At 39.3% G+C, this 11021-nt stretch overlaps 3 protein-coding genes across 3 annotated transcripts; 1 reads left to right on the forward strand and 2 right to left on the reverse strand.

Annotated features, from left to right (window-relative positions):
- The first annotated feature begins 235 nt into the window (after window positions 1–235).
- Window positions 236–1709, forward strand: LOC108826509 (uncharacterized). Its single transcript, XM_018599884.2, has 4 exons — window positions 236–395; window positions 484–577; window positions 667–876; window positions 949–1709. The coding sequence occupies exons 1-4, from the start codon at window positions 321–323 to the stop codon at window positions 1641–1643; spliced, it is 1074 nt and encodes a 357-aa protein (XP_018455386.1). The 5' UTR covers window positions 236–320; the 3' UTR covers window positions 1644–1709.
- A 3499-nt stretch (window positions 1710–5208) lies between these two features.
- LOC108827412 (transcription factor bHLH160) lies at window positions 5209–7223 on the reverse strand. Its single transcript, XM_018600803.2, is given in 6 exon segments — window positions 5209–5434; window positions 5436–5507; window positions 5953–6213; window positions 6215–6304; window positions 6400–6629; window positions 7166–7223. Coding segments are annotated over 5 exon segments (510 nt in total). The 5' UTR covers window positions 6466–6629; window positions 7166–7223; the 3' UTR covers window positions 5209–5413.
- A 530-nt stretch (window positions 7224–7753) lies between these two features.
- On the reverse strand, window positions 7754–10860 carry LOC108825453 (pentatricopeptide repeat-containing protein At1g71210, mitochondrial). The gene has a single exon (XM_018598739.2). It carries the CDS (start codon window positions 10759–10761, stop codon window positions 8155–8157), a length of 2607 nt encoding a protein of 868 aa, XP_018454241.1. The 5' UTR covers window positions 10762–10860; the 3' UTR covers window positions 7754–8154.
- Between the last annotated feature and the right edge of the window lie 161 nt (window positions 10861–11021).

Consider the following 11021-nt stretch of genomic DNA (forward strand, 5'->3'; position numbering starts at 1 on the left):
TGTGAAAATCATAAAACATGTATTATTTAAAAACAGAGGAAGTATATATTAGTTTAATCATTTTTATTAATTTATTTGTTTTTTGACGAAAAAAATTATTAATATATTTGTTTTTTTCGTCAAAAAACAAATAAATGAATAAAAATTATCAAACTAATATATATAGCATAATTGTTAATATCTCAATCTTACATATTTTTTTCCTGATTTTTCCATATCCTTCAAAATTTCCAAAACCCTTTCGATATATTTCATAATCTTAATACTATCAAAATAAGAAAAGCCCAAGGGTCGTCGAGAAGTGAGGAAGGAAGAAGGAGATGGCGAAACTAAAGAGAGACGAACTGAATCAAACCCTTTCTAGTTATCTCAGCACCATCAACGATACTCTCCAGGTTTTCTTCTTCTTCTTGCGTTTCCATGTTAATTCGTGATGGTAATTGTAACCCTAATTACTGACTAGAGACGCGTTTAATGTTGCAGTTGTTCGAGCACTCTCCTCCTCTGACACAAGTCAAACTAAACTGGAAAGATGTACTTCAGATGTCTGATCACCTCTCCAGACAAGCCACCATAGGTTTTGCTTCTCTTTAATTAATGGTTTCTCTAATCACTTTTTTTGGTGCTTTTGTAAAATTTTCTTAACAATTGTGTGTTTATAATTAGTTGGAATGCTATGGACTGGAGAACCTCCAAAAGCTGAAGCATTGAAAGAGACTATGGATTCATACTACAACGCCTTACAAGGGTTTTTGTTGCTTTGCCATGGAAGCATGGTTGGTGCTGGTCCTACCCTTTCTTCATCCATACAAGCCTCTGCGAAGCAGATTGTTGATTCCAGCTTCAAGTTGCTGCATGGTTCTGTCTCCTTATACGGTAAATACTTCTTCTTGCTATTTATTGATTTAAGATCACACTTAAAATGCGAATGATGTTTTTTTTTCTCAGGAGGAGGGTTATATGAGAAAGACAGGAAGCCGTCAATACCGCAGCTTACGGGAGCTGTGTGGGAGGCATGCTCTAACTTAAAGAAGGTTCCTGAAACAAACATCAAAGCCATTGGCCGAGCGATGACAAAAGTGGCTGTTTCTGTTAAGGATGTTCTTAGGGAGATGAAGGAGCTGAAGCCAGCTTCAGCTTGTTCGTCACCCGAGCATGTTGTTTGTGTAAACTCAGATGAAGATGATGACGATGATCTAGGTGATGACTTGTCTCCTGAAGAGCTGGAAGTTGCTGCATTGGTAGCTGATGTCGTGTCTGAAACGCTCGTGGTGGTGAAAGAACTCATCCGCGCTATTGCAAGCATGGTTAAGCTGGAGAATCCAGAGGACAAGGGTGGGTTTGTGGACTCGTTTGAGAAGCTACTCAAGTTGTGTCAAGGAACAGGAGAACATATTGATGAGCTTGGAGCCTGTGTGTATCCTCCGCAAGAGCTTAGTCTCATGAAACAAATACTGGAGAGAATAAAGGGAGACATCAGTGAGGTTGAGGTTGATGTTAAGGGTTTCATGAACTCTTCTTCATCAGAAGCTTTCTTAGGATCATGCACAAGGCTGCAGAGTTTGATTGAACATATGGTGACCGAGCTGGACACGAGATTTGAAGATGAAGTAGTTTCCAATATGCAGAATGTTACTCTTTAACACTTGGGTTTCTTACTTGGATTCATGTGCTTCAGTGACAGCTATATGAAATGAAGATGTTGCATATACATACCAAATCTTGTTAATCAGTGTTCGAAAAATCGAACTAGATGGCAAATCGAATTTAAACAATACAATTTTTCTAGAGCTATTTAAAAATAAAAATAAACAGTTTAAGCATTCAAAAAATCGGTTTACGCACCCGCTTAAACATAAACCTCTACAAAACATTTAAGCACCTCCCAGCTTTCTTAACCATTGATAAAATCCTATTTCATAATATTTCATAATGCAAAATAACAATGATTCTCTAAAAGGAGAGATCCAAAAGAAACAACTCAAGAAACTGAAAACCAGAAAGTGTTTTTCATACAATGCATGAGTGAGCTAAAGACTACCTGTAGAAGCATCTATACAGACCAAGCATTCCTCTCTTTCGAATCAAACTCGGAAACACATCTCCAGAGAGCCCTATTAGCCTTAAACCCCACTTCCAAACCCAATCTGCCACACTCTATCTCCCTTCTTCATCCAACCTTTCGCCTCAAGGTACTGCAGCTCATACCACATCGAAGACGAAGAAATGTTCCCACACCGATACAACGTCGACCTCGACGCCTCTCCATCTTCAGATGCTTCTCAACTCCTTCGATGATCGCCCTTCCTCCGGCATGTATACAGAAATGCTCAAAAGCTTTCTTGAAGTTATAGGCGTACGTGTACACCTCCTCCTTCTCCTTCTGAACGAACGAGATTTATGTATTTGATCTGCTCTGAGTAAGAGCAACACACGAGGAGCTAACTCCACCACGTTGATCTTCAAAGGCCTTTGATGCCACTTTAACAAGCTGCAGTTAGAGACGATGATGTCGATACTGATTATGGTGTTTTTTACCATTAAAGGAACTAAGAAAGTGGGTTTGTTGCATCATCACATGGTAACAATGTGAAAGGGACACATGATCATTAACTAACACAACCTATCGAGTCACTCGAAGCTCTCTTCCTTGGATCCCTTTCCTCTACTCCTCTTCCATGTCTTATACAAGCTAATCCTGCTTTAGCCAAAATAGGGTTTAACGCATGATCAACAAGAAAGGTCTGTTATGTCTGGTCATTCCGTGCTATACCTCTCGGTCTGAACGGTTCTTATAGCGAGCATGAGGGTAAGGACAAGTTACAGGACAAGTTACCATCTAAAAAGACTCTTGTTATTATTGAACTGTGTATCAACTGAATAAACTACTTGCCTCCAATAGAGAATGCTAACAAGGCCAGCGAGAAGCAAAGGGAGAATGGAGTAATTAAGTACCCTTGTGCTCATCAATCCTCTCGATTACAAATATAGCCATGATCGACGTAAAAGCAATAGTCATCTGCTCGAAAAAACAAAACACCAGTAGCAGAGGATGAGACCGAGGAGGCCGATTATGAGGAAAGGGAAGTTGGAGACGACGTTCAAAGCATTCGGAATCCCGTGAGGTAGAGAAACCTAGGAATCCAAGGGAGTGAGGAGAAGTAACCGAAGAAGGAGCGTTGATCGGCGAAATCGTGATAGACCTGAGACTGACTGAGGACCACTAGCTTCCTCTACTCGAACACGCACACGTGTTGTTGCACGTGTCAGCCCTTGGACCTTTGAGTTTATTACTCAGCCATCCATTTTATACTGGGCCTTGTTGTATTGGTGCTGGGCTCCGTTCCAGTAATCATATTCTCTTGGGCTTTAGAAAATCAATGTCAACTCAAAAAGAGTTCATCCTATTTCACAAGTTCACTGTCAAATTTATTGGTTATTTATGAATGTGAGTTTCATTTGGAGAAACTTGATAAAACTTGGAGTTCAATTCAATCTGAATATAGATATGGAATTTTTTTATATTTATTCTAGTTCAGATAACTATACTTTTGGTTATATTTTATGGATTTTAATTATTTTACTATATAATATGGATTTTAATTATTTTACTATATAATGTCATTATATTTTAAATATATTTAAGGAATCGGTATATCCAAAGGTGATAAATGTATTCAACAATTATGATCAGAATTCACTAATATCATTTTAAATAAATAAACATTTATAGTCTAAATAAGGATTATATATATATATATATATATATATATATATATATATATATATGGTAATAAGTTGCTATATATTGATGGCTGTTGTCTGTTGAAGTTAAATATAAGAAAGTTAAATGGATTTAGAATATTGTTGTTGATTAATAAAAATGTTAAATGGAGTTTTAATTTATTTAATATAGTTATTATTTTCACACAGCATCAACTGCACAAATATTGTGAATCATAAAACTTAACCATGTACTCAATATCATCAGAGAAATTTTTTCAAGTTTCTTGCCAAACAAACTTCAGTTGACACAAACTATACATAAGCATCAATACAAAAAGCTTTTGAACAAGGTTCTTCCTCGAATCATCAATATACTATTAATCATCATTCAACAAACTCAAGCATATATAATTAATTGGCAAAATGGGTCGTTTTAAAGTTATTAATTGGGTTTTTGGGCCGCCGAAGATTTTTATTGTTACCTTAAACCTTCTTTACCGGTTACAAAAAAAAAAAACAGCCGGCCGCTCACACGTGAGAAAACATGAATTTCGCGTGAGTCGTTAAGTGTCTAGGTCGTTTGTTGTGGGTCGATTTCAAAAGTTTTGTGGATCATTCGCGAGAAATACACAAATCAAAGGGCAAAATGGACATCGATTTATTTCTCTCCCCACTAGCGGTCCATTCCTACAATAAAAACCTCCAACGATCCACTTGACCAATTAGAAATTTCTCGCAACCCATTGTAACAACAAACTCAATAGTAAATAAGAGCGGATCAATAAGTTTAGAAATCATTGAGCACAAAATAATATAAACTGTTAGTATAAGCTTATTTTAAAAGCATGAGACACATAATGCAATAACAAATTAAATTAAAAATATTTAACAAATTCTATACTAAGATTTTTAAAAAAGAAATAAGGATGAGACCATGTCACACCATTCCCTTCCTGCATATGCCCCTGATAGTAAACTCTTTCTAAAAAAACAACCTCAACCATAACATGCATGTTTGTAACTTCCTAAAATAAACAATCTCAAGCTTAACATGCATGTTTGCACCCCTTGTTTACAACACTATTTAAGTTTTGATATCATCAAAATTGGTTAGACCTTTAATGGCTATGCAAACGTATTTGTGTTGATATAGTCTTACCTGCATGTTTAGTGAATTTCAAGACCTTACTACAAACATTAAAAATATTATTAATATATTTGAAGCAAATCAAAAGGGAAGCATACACTATAGTTTGTTTGGTTAGGAGGTGAATGTCAGTTTTACATTTTCATCCGCTAGAATAATTTCTAGCGATTCCCAAAATTAGACATTGAGTTGTTTTCATGTGTAAATAATTTTAACCTAAATGCACCAATTTGTTTTGAATGGTTTAATGTCAGAACATAATTACATTTTTTAAATAAGCGCTGAGGTTGTATGACTTTTTAGTGATTAGAATAGGTGTTAGATAGCTATTTATAGGGGAACAAAACTTGTAACATATTTATTTATGAATCATGGTTTTGGACTTTTGGGTATGTATATAGTATATGGAGATAAACACAACATTTCTACATAGGTATGATTGAGACTTCAAACACCAGATTAATTACACAACCAAGACTAGGAAAGTCCATATTGCAAGATGCGTCACCAAAGCTTATTCCATATTCATGTCACTTAATTTCATTTGCATCTTGTGTTGTCAAGAGAGCAAAGAAATGATGTTGTTCTTCAGCACTGTGATGTAGTCATCACCTTCACATGGCTTCCCATCCATCTACACTTTTCCAAACATTTATCAATTGTTAGTTCTCTAGACACAATGCCAGTCATTAGTACCATAAATTGCTAAAAACTATGTAAAGTTAAGTTCAGTCTTTCTGGTCTATACATTATGGATGAGCTGTTGATAATACATGAAACTATATGTAAATTATCCATCCCTATACCAAATACCACACTCAAATACATGTAACCGAGATCCAAATAGTTTCTCTTGAGCTAAAAGAATCAGTATCTCAAAAACACATCCATAACTTATATATAACTTTTCTCCCGTGATTGAGTACCCTAATTAGTCATGTATATTTGGAAAAGAGATAACATATTTGTTCATATTCATGTCTAAAACTTATTTATCAAACATTTATGTGCATATTTACTAGCACATTAAGAACCTAAGATCAAAGAGAATTGTGGTGTAGATAAGAGCAAACAAGTACCTTAACATGGAAGTTGTAGCAAACCACCTTTTGGTCTCGGCACACTAGAGAAGTAGAAGCACTTAAAATACTGGAACCTTGCATCTCCATTACGTGAAGCAAGTTTGAGAACTCGTCTTCTTTTTCCGTTTCCATGCTTATCTGCACAACAGCCTCATCACCTGATTCCCCCAATTCAAGAACCGAGATTGCTCGAGGGTGATGATCTTGCCGCTCCAATTCCTGACGCCTCTTGCTCTCTATAGCTTCTACAAGTTTTTTTCTTTCTGAGAGTTAGCTCTTCAACTTCATTTTGTAGCTTAGGAATGTATGTGACCACTCTATCCATTATAGACGGTGCACACCATTTCTTCTACAAAAACAAGAAAACTAATTCATGTCCTAATCACAAAGACATTATGATTGAAATTCTATATTCAAAAGTAAAAGAGGAGGAGATTATGAAACCTTGGAGGAAGAAGAATGATCAGTAAGAAGAGTGCCGAGGGTGAGGTAAGAGGCATGAAGTCTCATCCTCCTTAGACGCTCTTTGGCGTTACGTTCTTGTTTCTTTGCTGCACCACCTGATGAGCCACGAGCATCTTCATCATGCAATACTGCTACTACTTCCTTACCTTTGCTTTCTGTTTGAGCTCGAAAAGTGTCGTCCTTCTCTCGGAACTCCTCAACGGTTGTTTCTGCAGGGATATGCAAGAGGTCTTCGAGTAAACTGGATGCTAAAATCTGATGATCGGACATACGTACCAACGGCAAAAGAGAAACACAAATACGCAAAACAATAAAAGGCTTCTATGTCTTGTTCTATTATAAGAGGTAGTCTTAATTTAAACTCATAATTGCAAGAAACCAACTTATACTAATCTCTAAACCCTAATTAAGATAACAAGATGATCATTAATGACGATTATATAAATATGTAGGTGTGTCTATACATTGATAATAAAGATATATATACAGGGGAGAGGAATGAGCCCAAGTCAACCCCAAAAGCAGTAGCTGTGAGAATAAATAACTATGCAATGAAGCCCCACAAACTATTATTATATAAAAAATGAAAAACTCTAGAGTAGCCTATGTACAAAAAAAATTGTAAACTCTGTAAAATGATTGAAAATGTATAAAAAAAGACGAACTCAGGGAATAACAGGTCACAACAAGTTGGCCGGAGAGGAGAAACAAGTAGTATAATATCATTGGCTCTGCAGTACAATACCAGCAAGAAAAGAGGAGGACGAAGAAGTAGAAAAAGATTCGTGCGACAGAATCACAGATTCTTCTTACCTGAATGAGCATCTTCTTCCTATGGATGCAGAGTTTGTCATATAGTCAAAAGTCTCGGTTCTTTCTAATGTAGTCTAGCCTGTCTGGTTTATGTGTATGTACGTGGTGGGTCTTTTTATGCAGTACAATGGCGTTAAACTGTAGTACACAGTACTTGCATTATTGTTATTTTTAAAATGTTTTTATTGAGATACATGTAATCCTACTCTCTTCGTAACATATTTATATGTGTTTTTCAATTACTCTTTATTTTTTTTCATAATTAATTTTATGTCTACGCTGTAGACATTTTTGAGCCAAGAAAAGACACTAGTATTAGTGTTTATCACTTTTTCTTAAGTAAACAAAAAACAGGTAGACATTTTTTTGTAACACCTGTAGACATTTTTTAGCAAAAAAAAAACACAGGTAGACATTTTCATTTCCTTGAAATAAAATGTAAACACAATATTTCTAAAAATGGAAATACCAACACAACTATAATAATAAAAAAAAAAAAAAAAAAAAAAACCAAGGCGAGTACCATAAAATTTCCATGTTAAAACAATAAAAAGATTACGACAAAAAAATTGTTGAAGATTGACTTTTGTTTCTAGAAAAGAATACAAACATTTGTATGTAATGGAGATGTGATGCTAATAATCACCCAAATTCAGTTTGGTGGGTGTCTTAAACGACACTAACAAAAGCTTCTGCGTAAAGACAGAACACATTTTTCGCAATCCAGAGACAAGAAAGCTTCTGTAAGTTAGAACATCCTAGCCTCGAGAAGATATCATAAGACCAATATGGCTTCCTCATCACCACCTAGTTGATGATCCAAAACTTAAACCAAAAAATTGAATCCAATTCAACTGAGATACTCTTTCCCTTATTCCTTAATTCAACTAATCTGACCTCTCTCTCAGCGACAATACTCTTTCAATATTCAAGCTGCCCTTGTCTGCTGTCCCAACCACTCATCCCTAAGCTTGACCGAGAATTGAGATTACCTAGTATCCGTCGAGCCCGATCAAGGATCCTCTCAGTCCGTTCATTAGGCTTATACCCTCTTCGAGCTATTCTTTCAACCAACTCAAACGCATCTTCCGCCTGACTCATCACAACCCTTTTCAACAGCATGTTGTACGTGTACATATCCAGAGGATAGCATTTCTCTATAACTTCATCTAACCGCTTCAGTTCTCCTTCCATCTCGATTCTTCCTGAGAACACTCCTATCAACTCCCCAAGAGCCTTCATCTCAGGGATCTTCACTTCCACGTCTCTCATCCGTGTCCACGCTTCATACACCCCTTTGCTCTTTATTGCGTTATACAAAAGAACATTACCGATGAAGGACGTGATGCGACGCCCGCTTTTCCTGAACTCATTGACTAACCCAACTGCCTCCTCATACCGTTCTCTGTTGCATAACTTCTGCACGAGCACTTCGTAACATTCAATACTAGGATGTTTCCCTTCTCCCTTCATCTCTTCCAAGAAATGCATCGCATCATCCAATCTATTTGCTCTACAGAGGCCAACAATCATTACATGGTATAATCTCCTTTTGACCTCACCCTTTTCACGCAGACTATTGAAAAACTCAAGAGCATCAGCGATCTTCTCGTTTTTAAGATAACACTGAAGCATGAGTATGTTTGAATCCAGCGTCGGCGTGAAGCCGTTTCTATCTATCAGGTCGTACACTAATCTCGCAAGCTTTGGATTCCCTGCAAACCCAGCTCCTTCGATGAACAGGTTGTAGGTCCCAACTTTGTGTTCCCAACGAGACAACTGATAGTTAAGCAACGTAGTGAAACAGCTTCTGTCACCGCTCTCCATCGCACAAACACATCGAATAACATTTCGATAGAGACTATAGGTCGGTGTGTAGCCCTTCTCCTGCATCCTGACGATAAGTTTCGCAGCTTTATCTCCCCTCATCGACCTGATCGAGCCGTATATCAAGCTGATGAACATCCCGAACGTGGTGGCCACACCGCTTCTGTTGAACAGCTCATTAATCAAAATAGCGTCGTCCACTTTCCCAGCATCGCAAAGAGCCGGTATAATCTTGCAACCACCTAGAAACTTAGGCAACGCGTCCCGTTCCGAGGCAACGATAACCAGCTCCTTCGCCATGTCAGCCTTCCCGTTCCAGCACAACGCATTGGCAAGTATACAAAACGTCTTCGCGCCAAGAAAATGCCCTCGGTCCATCGCTCCTTTAAACACATCATAAGCTTGCTCCACACGCCTCTCCCCACAGAGAGTACGAACCAGATAGCTGTAAGACATGGAGGTAGGAGCAAAACCGATCTCAGCTCTCGACCTATACAACTCCAGCGCTTCGTCCACTAACCCAGCTTTGCAGAAGAAGCACAACGCAGCGTTCATGGTCTTCTTGTTAGGCAAAACTCCACGCACCATCATCTCCGTCAGGATATCATACACGCTCCCAAGATTGTTCTCTCTCAAAAGCTTCGAGATCAGAGAGTTATACCTAACGACCTCGATCTCGCAACCTTCTAACGGACTAATCTGCTGCAAGAAACCCTCGATGTTGTTCAAGAACCCAGCCCCGATCAGAGCCTTGATCCAAATGCTATAAGCACGGTCCATCGGAACCGTTCCTACAACTTTGATATCATCTAACAACCTCGTCACTTTCTGAAACTTTTCTTGAGAGCATAGAGTATCAACCAGGATCCCTAACCCGGCCCCACAACCAATAGGATCATCCGGGAGCAAGGCGCGTAGATAAGCCTCAGCCTCATCAACCTCCCCTTGTTTGCATAACTTCTTAACCAAAATCGAATGCGTAACCGCGCAGACGAACCCACGCGCGGAGATCTGATCGAAGATCACATCGACGGTATCGAAGCACTTCTCCTCCACGAGCGCGTTCAAGAGCACGTGATACCCGAACGTGTCCAGATCCAATCCACGGAACCTCATGTGGCCGAAATGCTGGAGCGCCACGTCGGTGCGTCCCGCGACGGCGTAACCGATCACGAGCGCGTCGCAGAGGCGTAGCGAGTGGCGGTATCCCTCGAAGCCGTCGCTGCCGTCGAGGAACTCGACGATGAGGCGGAGGTGGTTGGCGCCGCGGAGGATCTTGAAGATGGCGTGGAAGGTGGCGCGCGTGTGGTGGAAGCCGGGCTGGTGGGCGGCCCAGTCGAAGAACTTGAGGCACGAGTGGAGGTCGTAGCGCGTGTGGCTGAGGACGTCGAGGACGAACTTCTCCGTGAGGCGGAGGCGGAGGGAGGTGAGGTGGCGGTAGAAAGCTCGGTCGTCATCGCCGTCGTTGTTTGAGGGGGATTTGAGGATGTCGCTGATGCGGTTGATTAGGTCGTGGTCGTGGCTTTGCGGGTGAGCAGCGTCGCGTTTGAACCAGTCTTTGACTTCGCGGATTAGGATGTCTCCGGCGGCGATTGGAGGTTTAGCGTAGGAAGAGAAGTTATGAGGAGGAGGAGGCAATGGAGTGAGATTGCAGCTCCTGAGAGACGCCGTGAGCGATAGTATCCTCCGCCTGAGGAGCATTCCTTACTAATCGCATGTTCTCGGCGGAGATGGCATCGAAGGTCCCCAAATCTCTTTGTTCGATCAGACGAACGAAAAACCCTAACTGCTTTCAACCAATCAGATTCCTCCACGTCACTCTTATGTCGTGGCTTTTGGTCGTTTACTAATGTGTATTTTCGTATTCTATTACGAAATTGCCCGGGTCAAATTCAAAATTCGAAGTACTACACAGATAATTCGATTTTGGTTTGGTTCGGTTTGGGTCACCCGTATCTTTT

Source organism: Raphanus sativus, chromosome 9 (genome assembly GCF_000801105.2).
Source record: "Raphanus sativus cultivar WK10039 chromosome 9, ASM80110v3, whole genome shotgun sequence".
NCBI classification, from domain to species: Eukaryota; Viridiplantae; Streptophyta; class Magnoliopsida; order Brassicales; family Brassicaceae; genus Raphanus; species Raphanus sativus.